At 36.9% G+C, this 21,028-nt stretch overlaps 1 protein-coding gene across 4 annotated transcripts in view; it reads left to right on the forward strand.

Annotated features, from left to right (window-relative positions):
* The window catches only part of tnpo1 (transportin 1), a 143,720-nt gene that overhangs the window by 107,477 nt on the left and 15,215 nt on the right, over positions 1-21,028 (forward strand). For 2 of the 4 annotated variants that reach the window (XM_061966543.2, XM_061966544.2), the window contains exons 22-25: positions 3,494-3,593; positions 3,681-3,755; positions 8,698-8,812; positions 14,845-14,912. The exons of 1 other annotated variant lie outside the window; for it this stretch is intronic. In XM_061966543.2, coding sequence (XP_061822527.1) covers positions 3,494-3,593; positions 3,681-3,755; positions 8,698-8,805 — 283 coding nt within the window. In that variant the 3' untranslated portion in view covers positions 8,806-8,812; positions 14,845-14,912. Of the gene's footprint in view, positions 1-3,493; positions 3,594-3,680; positions 3,756-8,697; positions 8,813-14,844; positions 14,913-21,028 lie in introns of those variants that run through there. One more of the 4 variants, XR_009815856.2, reaches the window with a different exon arrangement.

A 21,028-nucleotide genomic window follows, 5' to 3' on the forward strand; every position in this document is an offset into this window, starting at 1 on the left:
AGTGGCCAAATCCAAGACCATGGACAGATGCCATGGTGTCTCCACAAAATAAACTGTGAGATTAAAAAAAGATATTGTATACAAAAACAATACATTAGAACAGTGTTTAATGGAGACAGTTACTCTTTGACTTGTACGTTTGAGCTCGTTTCCCAAGTCCGTGGAGATAGTGGCCAAGTCCAAGACCATGGACAGACGCCATGGTGTCTCCACAAAACAAACTTTGAGATTAAAAAAATATATATTGAATACAAAAACAATACATTAGAACAGTGTTTAATGGAGACAGTTTCTCTTTGACTTGTACGTTTGAGCTCGTTTCCCAAGTCCGTGGAGAGAGTGGCCAAGTCCAAGACCATGGACAGATGCCATGGTGTCTCCACAAAACAAACTTTGAGATTAAAAAAAAATGTATACATAAACAATACATTAGAACAGTGTTTCTTAACCATAAGGCAATGTTGCACTATGGTTGTCGGTCCACCAGCGCCCCCTAGAGAGCAGCCTAAAAATATGTTTCTCAGTTGTGGTCTGTCTGGGCCGCAGCAGTAATCTGTTGTAACACTTTTACACCACTTGTGGCAGTAATGACAATATCAAACTAACAGAAGAAGTCTGAAGCTAAAGTTATAGAGAAGTTTCTTCTGCGCAAAAATTATGACTAAAGTGGTGAAGCTGTGTTTTTATTTGCACTTACATTTCATTGACAGTTTATTTAAGAAACATATTTTTTATGTATCATTAATTTAGTTTATTTTAGCACAACATACTTGTATGTACATTTATTTTTTCATCAGTTATTTGAGTCCCCTTCTTATGCAGTATATTTGATTAGTACTTATTTTTCTAATCAGCCTGACCTAAACCTAGGGTTTATGTGTTAAATAGATAATAATTATTGTGATTAACACATGCTTTCATATCATTTGACAAGATTGTAAGATTAGATATACCGGTAACTAGAAATTTTGATGGGTCTGCTATCTGTTCCCTGGACCTCTGGCCGGGGGTCGTCGGAAGCCGCCGTGCTTTGTAGATAGTGCCGAGTGTCTGAATCGGTGAGTTTTAGGTGTAACTGTACAAAATGAGCCACAGAGCTAGCCTAAAACAGTAGCATGTTTACATGAAAAGGCTAACACTTAGCATTTGTGCTAACGATAGCATGATAACGGTCAGCATGTTTCATATACCAAGTTATATGAATCAAAGGTGAATGGCTGTGGAAATAGAAAAAAAAAAAGTGTAAAATTAGATGAAAAAGTTGGCAAGCTTAAGTTAGCTTGCTAGCATGCTATCGTTTGCATGCTAACAGTTAACAAGTGTCGCATACCAAGTTATATGGCTCTGGGCTAAACGGTTTCAAAACTAGCTCAAAAAGTTAGCATGCTAATGTTAGCATGCTAGCAAGCTAGCGTGAGCATCATAATGATTACCTTGTGTTACATACCAAGTTATATGACTTTAAGGTGTATGGCCATGGAATTAGAGGAAACAATGCTAACATTTATGTTAGTATTTTAGCTAATTTTAATCATTAGAATCTACAAATCATTGATTTTGATACTTTTGGCGACATCTAAAAGTATGCAAACATTTTACATAGGTTCATGCTTACGTTAGGATGCTAATATATATGCTAGTGTATTAGCTAATTATATTCATTTAAATCTAAAAATCACAGATTTTAATACATGGCGACATCTTAAAAGTATGCAAACATACTTCCGATACTTTCACGCTTACGTTAGCATGCTAACATTAATGCTAGTATTTTAGCTAATTTTAATCATTTGAATATAAAAATCATTGATTTTGATACTTTTGGCGACATCCTAAAAGTATGCAAACATTTTACATCCTTTCATGTTTACGTTAGCATGCTAACATTTATGCTCTTATTTTAGCTAATTATATTAATTTGAACCTAAAAATCACAGATTTTGATACTTGATGACATCTTAAAAGTATGCAAACATTTCCGATACTGTCATGCTTACGTTAGCATGCTAACATTTATGCTCGTATTTTAGCTAATTATATTAATTTGAACCTAAAAATCACAGATTTTGATACTTGGTGACATCTTAAAAGTATGCAAACATTTTCAATACTATCATGCTTACGTAAGCATGCTAACATTTATGTTAGTATTTTAGCAAATTATATTCATTTGAACCTAAAAATCACAGATTTTGATACTTGGCACTGTCTTAAAAGTATGCAGACATTTTTGATACTATCATGCTTACATTAGCATGCTAACATTTATGCTAGTATTTTAGCTAATTATAGTCATTTGAACCTAAAAAATACAGATTTTGATACTTGGCGACATCTTAAAAGTATGCAAACATACTTCCGATACTTTCACGCTTACGTTAGCATGCTAACATTTATGCTAGTATTTTAGCTAATTTTAATCCTTTGAATATAAAAATCATTGATTTTGATACTTTTGGCGACATTCTAAAAGTATGCAAACATTTTACATCCTTTCATGTTTACGTTAGCATGCTAATATTTATGCTAGTGTATTAGCTATTTATATTCATTTAAATCTAAAAATCACAGATTTTGATACTTGGCGACATCTTAAAAGTATGCAAAAATTTCCGATACTTTCATGCTTACTTTAGCATGCTAACATTTATGCTAGTATTTTAGCTCATTTTAATAATTTGAATCTAAAAATCATTGATTTTGATACTTTTGGCGACATCTAAAAGTATGCAAACATTTTACATACGTTCATGCTTACGTTAGCATGCTAATATGTATGCTAGTGTATTAGCTAATTATATTCATTTAAATCTAAAAATCTAAGATTTTGATACTTGGCGACATCTTGAAAGTACATTAAATTGTCCCATGTCATGCTAAAATCAGCATGCTGAAGTTTCATGCCAGCATTTTGGCTATTTTTGATCATTTAAACCTTAAATTAAATGGATTTTGAATCTTCGTCTTGCAAGTATGTTAACTGTTCCCGTTTTGTTGGCATACTAATATTTTATGCTAGCTTTTTAGCTTCAATCAACCCCAGGCCAGAGGTTCGCGGCACAGATCAAAATTTCCGCGGGAATGAAAATCTATCGTCTCATTAATGCCTTGTGCTCGCTGCAGTTGAGTAGGTAAACCGACCCCAAACGGGAGTTGAGGCGATACGGTAACTCCAATAAATGACTCTGTATCTTGTCTGTGAGCTAAGCGTGTTGCCATGACAACAATGTACACAAGAGGTTGTTTTCCCTCTATTGGCTGTAATGGGCTTCCTTTTAGTGTTGTGTGCATGCAAGACTTTTTTCTGGTGGTTATTGTCGGTTAATGCTAGTTAAAAATGTCTCCTCACATGGATATGAACATGAAGTTATGTTTTACCTAAGGATGTGTCAAATAAAGATCATTCTAATAGTTAAGCAGGTTTAGCTTGCAGTGTTGCCTGAGCGCCGCCTCCAAAGCGTGTGATGTCAAAAGTGTCCGTCCCCGTTGCCAGGTGTACTTCCCTGCGAAATATAAGAGACAATGAGGAGAAAGACTCGGCATTCCGAGGAATGTGCACGATGATCAGCGTCAACCCGGGAGGCGTCGTGCAGGTGAGCGCCAGACAGCCGGAAGGAGATTTCCTGATTATTGTTATGCAAGTTGGATCATGCCTTCTTCATCATCTTCTTCCCCGACAGGATTTTATCTTCTTTTGCGATGCGGTGGCCTCCTGGGTCAACCCGAAAGAAGACCTGCGAGACATGTTCTACAAGGTAGGACAGCAAAAACTTAGTGTCCAACTTTTTCCACTGAAAAATCAAAATATTCGGGGGCTGTTTTGATATTTTTCATTTTCAATACCCTCTAATTTGGTCCCAGGGAGCCGGAAGAGTCTCACACTGCAAAAACTGAAATCTAAGTCAAATTAAATATCTCAAATAAGGGTGATATTTGCTTATTTGCTGTCTGATAAGATCATTCTTCTCACTAAGCAGATTTTATGTTATGGAGTGTTTTACTTGTTTTAAGGGTTTTGGTCCTAAATGATCTCAGTAAGATATTACAGCTCGTTGCTGAGATGTGATGACCTATATAGAGTAAAACATGCTTGAAACTAGAATATCAACTGTTGCAAAGCTGTGTCATCAACACTCACAAGTATAAAACTACCTTTTTTAAAGTAATAATTTCTTATTTCAAGCATGAAAAAGAAAATCATGACTTTGACACAATTGTGACTCATAATTAAAACAGATGACAGCCAAATGGACTTTGCTGTTTTATTTTCAATGAAACAATAGAAAATACGTACTCATATAGTAGTACAGTTATTAGTGAGAATATACTTATTTCAAGGTATTTTTGGGTTCATTAAGGTTAGCTAATTTTACTTGTTTTGGAAAGTCTTGACAAGCCAAATGTTCTTGTTCTATTGGCAGATAATTTGCTTAGTTCAAATAAAATACCCCTAATTTTTGTATTTTTTTTTCTTCTTTTTGAACACTGACTTTTTGCAGTGCAGTCACAAAAGTGTTAAAAATAAGCTGTATATTTTGAATCTGTGGAGCAGTGATTCTCAAACTGTGGCTCCATCTAAGAACCACTTGGTTAAAGAACAGTGTTGGATTTTTCTACACTCAAACACAGTGTTACTGTTCAAACTGCGTGATGTTACAGTGGCCAAATTTTTTTCATTAAAACCTCTGCTTTGTTTTTAATGAATACTTATGCCTACTACGCTACAGTATTTTAATCTCTTAAGGCCCGAGCTGTTTGTTTACATGCTTTTTTTTATTTCTCTTTGCTATTTGGGCTTATTGGACCCTAATTAGATTAAAAACTAAGAATCATCTTTTGATATGATGTACTTAGTCCATAAGTACACAAACGTGTACATGTTTAGTGGCATGCTAATTTTTATTTGTACACTTTTTTTTTTCCAAATTCCATTGTATGTTATACTCTTCTGACACCACCAAATGGCAGTATAAGTGTCCACATAAGCGGACCCCAATTCAGTAGTGTACACAATTTTGGAAATAAGAGCTAAAAGGTGCTGTCCACACTAGTGGACACTAAGCCTTTAGAGGTTTATTGTTGTCCATGAAGGTTCTCATTCATCCAGGTCATTGTCATCTCAGGGCGTTCAATCGATCGTAACTGGACTGTCTGGGATGTCTCAGAACACGTTTTGTCAGTTCTTAGATCTGACTTGGATTGGTCAGATCGAGTCTAGCGGCTGGTACCACTACCCCAAATATTTTTGCTCCAAAACCAGATGGGTGTGCCTGGGCAAGGATGGGTTCCCCCTATCGTAGTGAGAAAAACAACTTTTTTGATGTAAACAAGCAATCCTACTGTCATCATCGGCTGTCACTCGAACGAGTATGACGATCCTCCTGGTAGGGGTGTATCCCTTTATGGAGGATGCCTCTGCGTGACTTTGTTTAACATGGGGAGACTGGTGCACAGACAGTCACCACACGATCCTTGACAGAATCGGGTCAGGGTCCAGTGGCATGGAGTCCAAGACGACTGGGGACCCTTTTCTGCTGCAGCCTTCTTCCGCCATCGCAGCCGTTGTGGTAGTTCTTAAATCTACCGTCTTCCGCCTGCTCCGCCGTTGAGGTCTTCACCGTATCCCTGGCTAGGGGGCAGTCAGGTACTAGGCCTTTTCCAAGGGCCACCTGGGGTAACAGTAGTAAAGGGGTTAACCTCGTAGTGCCCCAAGACCCTATAGAGGAGCCTCCACTGCCGGATGCACTTTAACGTCATGACCAGGACACAATCCTACTGTTAAAGCCAACGACAGTCGTGTAATTTGCCCTCATTAGCAGTGAGGTATTGCGTGGAAGAACGCTCGCTGTGGTTCGACTACTACCAGTCCAAAATAGTCGGAATCCCCCACGTAAGCATTTCATTCAGTTGTACACAAATGTCATTCTGGTCACAGAAGGTGCCATGTTTCTAACTCCTATTATTTGTTGGAGGCTAAATTGCAGAGTCTTTTAGGAATGGTTGAAAGGACAGTGTTGTATGTGGGCGATGGTCTGCGACACCACCTCCTCACGCCTCTTTCGTACCATCAGTCCTTCCTGTCCAGAATCTGTACATTTTTGTTCTCAAAGGAGTGCAGGTAGACCGCAGAGTCTTGGCCTGAAGAGTTTGCCCGTCTATGCTGTGCCATGCGTCGGCTTAGTGGTTGTTTTGTTTCCCCAATATATGAATCAGTGCATTCATCATTAAACTGGATAGCATACACCAGATTGTTTTTGTGGGTGTGGGCTATCCGGTCTTTAGGATGCACGAGTCTCCGTCTCAGGGTGTTGCCTGGTTTGAAGTGTACTGGGATGTTGTGTTGGTTAAAGGTTCTTCTGAGTTTCTCACACAGACCTGATACACATGGAATGACAGTATTTTTGCGTCCGTCACCTTTTTCCTCTTCATCCACTCTGTTCTTGTTATTTCTGGAACTGGATGCACTTTTCACAAACGACCAGCTGGGGTGACCACATGTTTTTGAGGGCTTCCCTCAAATGCCTATGCTCTTTCTCTTTGGCCTGTGAGCTGGTAGGAACATGATCAGGTGCAGGGTTCTGATAATGCCCAGTTTGTGTTCCAGTGGGTGGTGCGAGTGAAAAAAGTAGGTATTCATTTGTATGTGTGGGTTTTCCGTAAACCCTGACATGCAGGCCCCTGTTTTCTCCAAGGTGGACGTCACAGTCCAAAAAAGGCAACTTACTGTCTTTGATCTCTTCACGTGTGAACTTGATGTTTTTGTCCACTGAGTTAATGTGCCCACGTGTCATCCACATATACAGTATGTACCAATGACTTGATGTCGTTCCCTTAAAAGAGCTCAACGCTCTCTTTCCCATGTCCTCCATGTAAAGGTTTGCTACTATTGGGGATACAGATGATCCCTTGGCACAACCGTGTTTTTGTCAGTAAAGCGTTCCCATGAATTGAAAGTATGTAGTGTTCAGGCAAAGTTCCAGCAAAAGGCAAATCTGTTTTGGTTTTAGTGTGGATCTATACTGTAAGGTGCGATCACCTAGTAGACGCTGCCTCACTCTCTACTGACGTCGAATGAAACTATAGTTTGATTTTTGTCCAGTTTTAGATCTCTGATCTCTGTTTTAATGTTGGTCATCATGGTGGTTCTAGGAGAGCCAAGTGTTTGGTGAAAAAAGTTTGAGAACCACTGCTCTAATCGACTTCAGATCTACAGTACAGGCCAAAAGTTTGAACACACCTTCTCATTCAATGTGTTGTCTTTATTTTCACGACTATTTACATTGTAGATTGTCACTGAAGGCATCAAAACTATGAATGAACACATGTGGAGTTATGTACTTAACAACAAAAGGGGAAATAACTGAAAACATGTTTCATATTCTAGTTTCTTCAAAATAGCCACCCTTTGCTCTGATTACTGCTTTGCACACTCTTGGCATTCTCTCGATGACCTTCAAGAGGTAGTCACCTGGAAGGGTTTTCACTTCACAGGTGTGCCTTATCAGGGTTGATTAGTGGAATGCATTGTTGGGACCATCAGTTGTGTTGTGAATGAGAAGGTGTGTCCAAACTTTTGGCCTGCACTGCAAAAAGTCAGTGTTCAAAAAGAAGAAGAAAAAAAATACAAAAATGAGGGGTATTTTATTTGAACTAAGCAAAATTATCTGCCAATAGAACAAGAACATTTGGCTTGTCAAGACTTTCCAAAACAAGTAAAATTAGCTAACCTCAATGAACCCAAAAATACCTTAAAGTAAGTATATTCTCACTAATAACAACCGTACTACTATACGAGTACGTATTTTCTATTGTTTCATTGAAAATAAAACAGCAATGTCATCTGTTTTAATTATGAGACACAATTTTGTCAAAGTCATGATTTCTTTTCACATGCTTGAAATTATTACATTAAAAAAGTAGTTTCATACTTGTGAGTGTTGATGACACAGCTTTGCAACAGTTGATATTCTAGTTTCAAGCATGTTTTACTCAATATAGGTCATAAAATCTCAGCAACAAGCTGTACCGTATTTTTCGGAGTATAAGTCGCACCGGAGTATAAGTCGCACCTGCCGAAAATGCATAATAAAGAAGGAAAAAAAACATATATAAATCGCACTGGCCAAACTATGAAAAAAACTGCGACTTATAGTCCGAAAAATACGGTAATATCTTACTGAGATAATTTAGGACCAAAACACTTAAAACAAGTAAATCACTCTAACATAAAATCTGTTTAGTGAGAAGAATTATTTTATCAGACAGAAAACAAGCAAATATCACCCTTATTTGAGATATTTAATCTTACTTAGATTTCAGTTTTTGCAGTGTGTACTGTATATCGATATAAAGGTTTTTTTATTCTTTGTTTTATGCCCTTTTTGTCAACAATGTGAATATGAATAATGGGTTCCAGCCTCGACAAAAGTTGAGCACAATACAAAGTGCTATACAGTACAGTATCAAACAAACATAAGGAGGCGATGATTTAACTATCTCTTTATTAACGAGCTAAAACAACAACAACAAGCTGAACTGTACGCGCTGCTCTGCCAACACGTGCACACACGTGGCATAAAAAAAATCCAAAATCCTCAACTTCAACATCCATTTTGCTACAATAATAAACATTGAAAAATATTCAAAATGTTAAAAGTTCCCGATCCATTTTTTGAATGAACTAATGTTCCATTTCAGATCCTTCATGGCTTCAAGAACCAGGTGGGCGAAGAGAACTGGAGCCGCTTCTCAGACCAGTTCCCCATGCCGCTCAAAGAGCGTCTGGCCAGCTTCTACGGGGTGTAACAGTGGGGTCAGTGTGTTTGCAACATACATACGTACAGGAGGTCCTCGCTTTACGTTCTACCAGTTCTGTTTCCACGATGGCGATGTCAGTCCAGTTTTAGTGCAAGTGGGAACTTAAACCTCACGGTCACTCCCATTGTACCCAGATGGAAATCAAAAAACGGTTCCCAGTGTATCAACAGGTTGTATCCAGTCACCTGATTTTTTTTCTTTAACGGAAGTAAACAAGGTGGTGGGCCACCAAACCAACATTGGTACTCGAGGTGGGAATCTTTAGCCACCTTACAATTCAGGAGCTACGATTCAATTAAAAATCAATTGTAGATGCATCTTTAGTTTATGTATATTGATGCAGTTTTACATTTCTTTTTGTTTCACTAAATAAGCGTTTATCACTTTCAACTTTAAAAACATTTGCATTTGTAATCAGAAATTCCCATCACATTTATTTAAATAAATGGAAAGGTGTGCAGAATTGGAACATAAGTGCCCTAAAATAAAGGAGCTGGTCGGATCTCTCGTTGAGGTGGCTCACTACAGTCAGACACATTTTAGAACTGTTTATGTGCAGTAAACATATTGATTATTGACGTTTACTCATCGATTCTATAATCGTCCATGTTCGAATTGCGATGCAACTAAAAATGGATTATTTCTAAACTTAAAATAAGAGAATATTGTGTATTCGACGTGGCGCAGTGGAAGAGTGGCCGTGCGCGACCCGAGGGTCCCTGGTTCAATCCCCACCTAGTACCAACCTCGTCATGTCCGTTGTGTCCTGAGCAAGACACTTCACCCTTGCTCCTGATGGGTGCTGGTTAGCGCCTTGCATGGCAGCTCCCTCCATCAGTGTGTGAATGTGTGTGTGAATGGGTAAATGTGGAAGTAGTGTCAAAGCGCTTTGAGTACCTTGAAGGTAGAAAAGCGCTATACAAGTACAACCCATTTATCATTTATCATTTATTTGTCAGCAATTAACTTCAAATGCGACACTAATGTGTTATATTAACTCATTATTGGCAAAGTGAGATTATTCAAGCTTTTATTTCTTATAATTTTGATGATCATGTCTTACAGGTTTTGAAACTTCACATTTCTGAGATTTTCAATTCAAGGTTTTCATAAACTGTAAGCTATAATCAACAAAATGATATCAAAAGAAAGCTTGACATATCTCCCTTTGCATGTAATGAGTTAATATTAGGGATGTCCAATAATGGCTTTTTGCCGATATCCGATATTCCGATATTGTCCAACTCTTTAATTACCGATACCGATATCAACCGATACCGATATATACAGTCGTGGAATTAACACATTATTATGCCTAATTTGGACAACCAGTTATGGTGAAGATAAGGTACTTTTAAAAAAAATTAACAAAATAAAATAAAATAAATAAATTAAAAACATTTTCTTGAATGAAAAGGAAAGTAAAACAATATAAAAACAGTTACATAGAAACTAGTAATTAATGAAAATTTGTAAAATTAACTGTTAAAGGTTAGTACTATTAGCGGACCAGCAGCACGCACAATCATGTGTGCTTACGGACTGTATCCCTTGCAGACTGTATTGATATATATTGATATATAATGTAGGAACCAGAATATTAACAACAGAAAGAAACAAAAATGGGGGAGTGAGGTGTTTTGGGTTGGTGCACTAATTGTAAGTGTATCTTGTGTTTTTTATGTTGATTTAATAAAAAAAACAAAAAAAAAACGATACCGATGATTAAAAAAAACAAACGATACTGATAATTTCCGATATTACATTTTAACGCATTTATCGGCCGATAATATCGGCAGGCCGATATTATCGGACATCTCTAGTTAATATCACATGTTAGTAAATGCTATATTCTTGTAATTTCCACATATGATTTATTTAGTATTTCTAATATATTTAAAAAAACAAAACAAAAACAAAACAACATTTTATGTACCTTAAAGGGGAACTGCACTTTTTTGGGGGAATTTTGCCTATCATTCACAATCATCCCCAAATCCAATAAAAAAGAAAACCACCCAAAAAGCGTCAACAATACTCCATTTACTTTTTGTGGCTGAAATATTGAACAAGTATTAGTGATATTGTTATTATAAGTACTAACGCAGACAATTTATAGCGACGCTGTAATCACAAGATTGTGTGCCAATGTTGACGTGATCGGGTGGTGAGCTGCTTCCTCGTTTCCTTGCGCGTGAAAGTTTATTCCAGATCATAAATAACGCCTCTCGCTTGGATACTAGAAAGTTGAGGATGCATTCCGACAAGTTGGTACACTTTGACAGCCAATTTAGAACCGGCAATGGCAAGCACTTTGACAGACAATTTAGAACCGGCAATGGCAAGAACGACACAAAAAGACACTTGGTTCCACCCCCCTTTTGTTCGCAAGGATTATGAGTCATTTTTCATCTAAACGGGAATATATCAAGATTCTATCAGTCGCCATCCTAATGACAGCAGACATTGTACAGCAAGTGATGTTTTATTATGTTGGCTCTCATGAAGTCTGCAGTGAGTTGTAATCAATGATGTTGTTGAAAAAAGCATATGCTTAAAATGATGAAAATACGTAAATATTAAATGTTTTTATAAATATTACTACATTATATACTTACATGATGTATATAAAACCATAATGGAGGTGTTTGGATGTTTTTTTGATAACTTTATTGGCAGAATAGAGTGGCTCCCGAAGGCTCCATTGTAAGCTGAATTTGATCGCATTTATTTATATTTAAAATGCGTTTAAGAAAAAAAATACATCTGTCGTCGTGTCTTTAATAATGATTGTGAACGATAGGCAAAATTCCAAAAACTAGTGCAGTTCCACTTTACCACTTCACTGTTGGCTTCATAAAGTCATGTTACCCCTAAACTAGAGATGTCCGATATTCCCATATTGTCCAACTCTTAATTACCGATTCCGATATCAACCGATACCGATATATACAGTCGTAGAATTAACACATTATTATGCCTAATTCTGTTGCGATGCCCCGCTGAATGCATTAAACAATGTAACAAGGTTTTCCAAAATAAATCAACTCCAGTTGTGGAAAAAAGTGCCAACATGGCACTGCCATATTTATTATTGAAGTCACAAAGTGCATTCTTTTTTTTAACATGCCTCAAAACAGCAGCTTGGAATTTAGGACATGCTCTCCCTGAGATAATCCTGATATCCACTACAACTATGGGAAATACTATACTTTGACTTTCACAAAGTGCCTTATTTTTTTTTAAACATGCCTCAAAACAACAGCTACAAAAACAATGAAGGCACACAGCTTCAGTCCAGAGTATACTAGAGTAATAAAGTAAACGATGACATAGTCCTCATTTAGTGCAAGACTGTGTGGTACTACTTTTTTTCGGTGTTTGTATTCATTGTGTATCTCCTTATGATTATTGAAGAGATGGGAGATCTCGCATAACCAACTTTTTGCAGTCATTGCAAATTGCCAGTTTTTTATCCGTCAGACACACTTTAAAATAATCCCAAACCATAGACATGGTGTCGTTAGTCAGTCATCGAGCTCGCTGGCTTGTTAGCCACGGCTACAGCACCGGCAACAACACCCTCTTGTTGTTGTTATGCTCCGCTCGCAGCGATTTGATGAGGTCATCAAGGGTCGCCAGTAAACCTCTCATGCTGCAGTCGTGCTGCAACTTCTGTGTTGCGTGTGGGAGAGGGGAGAGGGGAGGGGCTGCTGACTGGGAGACGCAACTGCTCTGTACTTATTCCTATGTCCGTGTACCGCTCCGTACAGCGGTGTTTTAAAAAGTCATTAATTTTACTTTTTGAAACTGATACCGATAATTTCCGATATTACATTTTAAAGCATTTATCGGCCGATAATATCAAAAATTATGCTAATCCACCTTTTTTTTTTTCGAAATGAGAATCGATAAGAGAACCGAATTGTTGAGCAGGAACAAAACCGGAAAAATCCTACCAGTTCCCATCTTGACACGTAACGGACTTAAAAAAACGGAATCAAAGGCAGTCTTGCACAGTGGAAGGAGAGACCACGACACTGCTTAGTTATCATTGTCCATTTCATAGGAGCTGGTGGAATTTCACTCTTCTTTTCTTTGACACACTGCCATCAGAAGTTTGACTTATGCATAATGAAGGGCAAAACGTTAGTCCTCATTTCCTGTATACACCCCGTGTCCTCCGGGTCAAAATGACCCGTCTTCACTAAACCCCTAATATAAGCAGCTTAATTGAATTTAAACACCAAATTTCATCTTGCTTGAAGAAACAACTTGTCATTCACCAGAAAATGTGTGAATAACTTGAGTTTTCCCTCTTCACTTCATTTCTATAGCTTAAGAAAAGAAAAAAAATTTGCGTTTTGAATGCATTTTTATTAGGGGTGTAACGGTACGTGTATTTGTATTAAACCGTTTCGGTACGGGGGTTTCCACACGGACATATTTAGTAGCGTACCGCACGTTATGTAAACAATGCACACCGAGGCACAACACACGGCATGCTAACAGCGACCGGGCTAGGACAACATGTAAAAGCCAGAGCTGGAAGACCCTCCTGCCTCGTTAAGATCTCCCGTTTGGGACGGCGTGGCGCAGTGGAAGAGTGGCCGTGCGCGACCCGAGGGTCCCTGGTTCAATCCCCACCTAGTACCAACCTCGTCATGTCCGTTGTGTCCTGAGCAAGACACTTCACCCTTGCTCCTGATGGGTGCTGGTTAGCGCCTTGCATGGCAGCTCCCTCCATCAGTGTGTGAATTTGTGTGTGAATGGGTAAATGTGGAAGTAGTGTCAAAGCGCTTTGAGTACCTTGAAGGTAGAAAAGCGCTATACAAGTACAACCCATTTATCATTTATTTAACACTTTGGCTGCGCGATACAACAATGGAGGACGGAGGTTTGTGGCTAAAAGGGGAGGAGTATATTTACAGCTAGAATTCACCAAGTCAAGTATTTCATAGATTTTATATATATATATATATATATATATATATATATATATATATATATATATATAAGAAATACTTGACGTTCAGTGAATTCTAGCTATATATATATATATATATATATATATATATATATATATATATATATATATATATATATATATATATATGTATATGTATATGTATATATATATATATATGTATATATATATGTATATGTATATATATATGTATATATATATGTATATGTATATATGTATATATATATATATATATATATATATATATAAAATAAATACTTGAATTTCAGTGTTCATTTATTTACACATATACACACACATAACACTCATCTACTCATTGTTGAGTTAAGGGTTGAATTGTCCATCCTTGTTTTATTCTCTGTCACTATTTTTCGAACCATGCTGAACACCCTCTCTGATGATGCATTCTGTGTGGCACGCACAAAAGTGCTTTCATCAAATGCACTAGATGGCAGTATTGTCCTGTTTAAGAGTGTCACAACATTGCTGTTTACGGCAGACGAACTGCTTTACGGTATACAAAAAACGTGACTGCTGTTGTTGTGTGTTGTTGCCGCGCTGGGAGGACGTTAATGAAACTGCCTAACAATAAACCCACATAAGAAACCAAGAACTCGCCCTCCATCATTCTACAGTTATAACGTTATTGGGCAGGTATGCTATTTATGTTGTGGGTTAGCGGACTCAGGTCCTCATGGACCTGAGTCCGCCTGAATTTCGGGAGATTTTCGGGAGAAAATTTGTCCCGGGAGGTTTTTGGGAGAGGCGCTGAATTTCGGGAGTCTCCCGGAAAATCCGGGAGGGTTGGCAAGTATGGCCTTTGCAGATATATTTCTTACACCTGCAGCAGTCCTTCTTTTGAGGGCAGAACTGACATCTCTTCCTCTTACTTGCCCTAGCTGGGGAAGTGGCTTTTTTTTTTAGTACGATATTAAATTATGGGAGTGCGTCGTAACTCGAGGACCGCCTGTACCCCCTCCCCCCCAATATTATTGTACATTATCTAACCACTTGTGATGTTTGTTTGTCTCCCCTCACAGGTCCTTGACGCGGGGAGACAACATAGGGAAACCTCTTTTACCCAGGGAACATGTCAACCCTTTACTAGGGGGGGGAAGTCTGCCTGACGAGGGGAGGGAAGGGGTGCGGGCCCCTCCTCCCCGACATGGCGGCACAGGGTGGGAGGGAGGGAAGGCGCTACCTGCAGGGCGCCCAGCCAAGTGTGCAGGGGGAAACTACTTTTAGCACGGGAGGAAAAACAACCAAAAGTCAGACCTGATGATGACATCATCACCCTTTTTTTATTTTTATTTGTTCTGTTAAAATTGACACAAATTTTAAATATTCCCACTCATCATGTCGCACGCCAAAGTGTAACGTAACAACTACGCGACCCTTCTGTTTGTTTTTAAATACGCAATAGCAGGATAAGCACTAGCATGGACAATGTAACGCTGCAACGCCGAGCTAGTCAGCGGGTCAGTTTCATGAGAGCGAGATCTTCTCGCCTGTTTTCCCCCCCCGCAAGCCAGCATGCTTGTGTCACTGTGAGGAGCCGTCGAGCCATCTTTTTTTTCCCTTTTTTTTTTTGTTATCGCAGCGCTTTTTTTCTTTGCACTGCAGGCCGTGAAGCGGTAACTACCGTAATTTTCGGACTATAGAGCCGCACCCACTACATTCTTAGAGGAAAAAACTTTTTTTCCCCAACAAATTAGCCGCACCGGACTATAAGCCACAGATGTATAGGTTGTGAGATAATTTATTTACGCATAAATATTTTATGTTTATTTACATACCTTAATTGTCTGTAACACAGCAGTAAAACGGCCGATCAAACAAAACAGAAGTCATCTTCATGGACCCGCTAGCTTCACAAGCTAGCTCTCCAATCAGCTAAACAGACTCAATAACTCCACGGTGACGCTATGGACGATTACAAGACGGAACGGCACTTGTACTTCCGGCTCAAAAAAACAGCAGGAAACACCTGTAGGCATTTACCTGGCTGTCCAAAAGGTGGCGCCATAACACACGTTTAATCAAAACTATTTGCTTTGTGTTCGTCCACGAGGAAGAATCGGTATAGCTTGGTTGGTAGAGCGGCCGTGCCAGCAACTTGAGGGTTCCAGGTTCGATTCCTGCTTCCGCCATCCTAGTCACTGCCATTGTGTCTTTGGGCAAGACACTTTACCCACCTGCTCCCAGTGCCACCCACACTGGTTGTCATTTAGATATTGGGTTTCACTATGTAAAGCGCTTTGAGTCACTAGAGAAAAGCGCTCTATAAATATAATTCACTTCACTTCACGCTTTCTGGTCGTCAGCGAAGAAAAATCCACAAATTAGCCGCACCGGACAAGAGCCACAGATATATAGGTTGTGAGATAAGTTATTTACGCATAAATATTTTATGTTTATTTACATACCTTAATTGTCTGTAACACGGCAGTAAAACGGCCGATCAAACAAAACAGAAGTCATTGCATGGACCCACTAGCTTCACAAGCTAGCTCTCCAGTCAGATAAACAGACTCAATAACTCCACGGTTAGTTTACTGAGGAATTTGTGAAACTGAAACAATAACGAAAATAATGCCATTGTAAGTTAATATTTACACAGACACTCGTAAACGTGTTAGCATGTTAGCTAATGCTAACAAATATGCACACAGACATCACACATGGGACGGCTTAGTAAGTAAAAATTGTTTTAGTTGTAAAACTTGGGAGTGATGAATGATGAATCAATAAGAGTAGAAACGCTATGGACGATTACAAGACGGAACGGCACTTGTACTTCCGTCTCAGAGCGTTAATCAGCAGGAAACACTTGTAGGCATTTACTTAGCTAATCAAAACTATTTGCTTTGTGGTCGTCAGTGAATAAAAATCCATAAATTAGCCGCACCGGTTTAAAAGCCGCAGGGTACGAAGCGTAGGGGGGAAAAACGGCTTATAGTCCGGAATTTACAACAGGCATGTTGACACTGTGGCGGGCCTTTAAGCGTGTGAAGAAAAAGGATAAGAAAAACCAATCCTCGCTGCGACGTCCGTGTGAATGTCTTGTGACGGTGCAATTGTGACGTCCGTCGACAAAGACGATACCCACCCGATAACGTTTCTTACTTGGTGTTTGGATCTTAGTGGTTTTGTCTTGAAGCATGAACTCAAGTATGACTGCCGATGTTTTTGTGGGGTGCGCGCTCATCGTCTTGCATGTTGGTGGCCCCTTGTGGTGGCAGGGAGGAGGGGACTGTTGCTGTCTCACAACGCCGGGATAGGGCTTCGTCTTGCTGGAGTCTTCTCGCTAAAACGTCGGCCGCCCTCGCTGGAGGCACAGTGTTGGAATACTGTGAAACTACCTTTTTAGTCACGCGTCCGCCGCCGCTTCTTCTTCCTGCTCGTCGTCGTCGTCTTCTTCTTCTCGTCGTGCACGTCGGTGTTTATTTTTTAAGTTACAGGAAGCCTAAATGTATTCCATGATGGTTTTGGAATGATAGGACTTTTGTTGTTGTTGCCCTCTGCTGGACGGAGTAACAATTGCAGTATTTTTAACCCTTGAAATTGGACCTTTTTTGTCAACGAAGGATGCGAAGATGTTTTAATTCGTTCCAGAAAATGTAATAGGTTTTCTTAATATTGTAATGATACAGTGGAACCTCTATTTGCTATTTATTTCCAGAGAAAATCGCGTAAATAATCTGTGTAATATTATTAACTATACAGGCATATTTGAATTCAGGGGTTCTTAACCTTTTTGACCTCGAGGGCCCAACTTTTCCACTACAGAGGGGGTCGGGGCCCACTCAAATATTAACACTAAACAAGTAATCTTACTCTTGATTTTAATCATATTCAATAATTATATCTAACTTACTTAGTTCAAATGTAATGTTTTAATCACAAAGATTATTACCAAGTTAAGTCAGGCTGATTACAAAAATATATTAAAAAAAAAAAAAATATATATATATATATATATATATATATATATGTAATATTATTGTATAAATAATAATCAAATATACCGCAAAGAAACTGATGCAAAAAAAAGTAGAATTACCTTGTGCCAGCATTAATAAATTATTGATAAATTAATAGTAAATGTTTCTGAAATAAACTGTCTGTATAATTTATTTTTGCGCTTAAAGAAACTTCTCTATGACTTAAGCTCCAGACTTCTTCTGTTTTTTGTCATCGTCATTACTGCCACAAGTGGTGGGAAAGTGATATTTTTTTGGTGGCCCCTCTAGGGGGCGCTCGTGCCCTAACAATGGCCCCATGGTTAAACACTGGCGTATGCCACACAAGTGTAAAAAGAAGTGAAGCATGTTTTTCCTTCCAGTTTGGTCGAACGTTGAAGTCTTTTGTACGTATGTTAGCATTGTAGCTTAACCTGTGGATGAGACCGTGAATATTTTTGAATGGATGTTCATTAATGTTTCAAATATGGAGACAGACATTATAATAAGACTGGATCGTTTGTAAAGCAAAATGTATGCAACATTTTGACCAAAGACCCCCAACATTACATGTTATGTGACCTTTTTAACTGGTTGTGTAACATTTAAAACATAATTTTTTTAGTATATATATATATATACATATATATATATATATATATATATATATATATATATATATATATATATATATATATATATACATATATATATATATGTGTATGTGTGTATATATATATATGTATGTGTATATATATATATGTATGTGTATATATATATATATATATATATATATATATATATATATATATATATATATATATATATATGTATGTGTATATATATATATATATATATATATATATATATATATATATGTGTGTGTGCGTGCGCGCGTGTGTTTGTGTGTGTATATGTATACATACACATTAATATATGTGTGTGTGTGTATACATACACATTAATATACGTACATATGCGTGTATATATGTGTATATATACACACACACATAAACATGCATACATATGCGTGTGTATATACATATATACATATTTGTGTATATATGTAAGTATATACATATTTGTTTGTGTATATATGTAAATTTTTACATATTTGTGTATATATATGTACATTTTTACATATTTGTGTGTGTATATGTACATATATACATATTTGTTTGTGTATTTATGTACATATATACATATTTGTGTGTATATATGTACATATATATATACACACATAAATGTGTGTGTATACAGCCTGTATATACATATTTGTATATACATGTACATATATACATATTTGTGTGTATATATGTACATATATATATATACACACACATAAATGTGTGTGTATACAGCCTGTATATACATATTTGTGTATACATGTACATATATACATATTTGTGTATATATGTACATACATACATATTTGTGTATATATGTACATATATACATATTTATTTGTGTATATATATGTACATTTATACATATTTATGTGTGTGTATATATGTACATGTATACATATTTATGTGTGTATATATGTACATATACATATTTGTGTGTATATATGTATATATATATACATATTTGTTTGTGTATGTATGTACATATATACATTATATATATACACACACACACATAAATGCAAGTGTATACAGCCTGTATATACATATTTGTGTATACATGTACATATATACATATTTATTTGTGTATATATGTACATATATACATATTTGTGTATACATGTACATATATACATATGTTTTTGTGTATATATGTACATATATACATATTTGTGTATATATGTACATATATACATACTTATTTGTGTATATATGTACATTTATACATATTTATGTGTGTATATATTTACATATATACATATTTATGTGTGTATATATGTGTATGTGTACATATATACATATTTGTGTGTATTTATGTACATATATACATATTTGTGTGTATATATGTACATATATATACACTCACATAAATGTGTGTGTATATATACATATTTGTGTATACATGTACATATATACATATTTGTGTATACATGTACATATATACATATTTGTGTATATATGTACATATATACATATTTGTGTATATATGTACATACATCCATATTTACTTGTGTATATATGTACATGTATACATATTTGTGTGTATATATGTACATATATACATATTTATGTGTGTATATATGTACATATATACATTTTTATGTGTGTGTATATATGTACATATATACATATTTGTGTGTACATATATACATATTTGTGTGTACATATATACGTATATGTGCATATATACATATGTGTTTATGTATGTATATATATATATTTATATGCAAAAAGTTATTGTTTAAACCATTTGATATAGAAAAAATTACTACTACTTAGAGCACAAAATATTTAAAACGGTTTAACCGACCAAACACAAATAAATACATTTGTGCAGGTTTTTTTTTTACTGCATGATACTGATAAAGCATTTCCCTCCCTATTTGAGAAAAACTGACCTCCATAATTCATACATTCTATATTGAGTACGCGTGCGATGATGCCTACTGCTTTGAACGATGCCAAATCATCCGCGTCATTTTCAAAGGTCTTAAAGAAGCAACTGGAAAAGTCAAAAACTCGGTTTGTTTATTTCATAGTTCAGCCATTCTCAAACTGCGGTATGGGGAAGAATCGCTTAAATATTCACACACAGTGTTCCTGTTCAAACTGCGTGAGATGTTAGTGGCCTAAAGTATCACATATACTTGCTAAATAAAACCTGCCTTGTTTTTAATGAATACTTATGCCTACTTCGCTACTATATTTTAATGTTGGTGATTACGGTGGTACTTAGTGTTTTCTGAGGTGGTACTTGGTGAAAAAAAGCTGTCTTAGATGTGTAAACATGTGCAGCATCAAGGCAAAAGGAACACCACATGAAAGTAAAACTGCTCTGCATTAATTACAATAGCTGTCTTCAAGCAGGTATCCTCTCTTTGGGGGGGAGAGTCCACAGCTTTTTGTCTAAAATACAAGAGAGGTGACTGGAACTGAAGATTTAAAATGTATTCTACAAAAAAAGGAGTAAGTACAAACAATAGCAATACCATGAATTGATTAACGTGAAAAACTTATTGGGGTGTTACCATTTAGTGGTCAATTGTACGGAATATGTACTGTACTATGCAATCTTCTAATAAAAGTCTCAATCAATCAATCAAAACCAGTGCTGGAGAGCATACCGAGCAATCTCA

The sequence above is a fragment of the Nerophis lumbriciformis genome, linkage group LG11 (assembly GCF_033978685.3).
Source record: "Nerophis lumbriciformis linkage group LG11, RoL_Nlum_v2.1, whole genome shotgun sequence".
NCBI lineage: Eukaryota > Metazoa > Chordata > Actinopteri > Syngnathiformes > Syngnathidae > Nerophis > Nerophis lumbriciformis.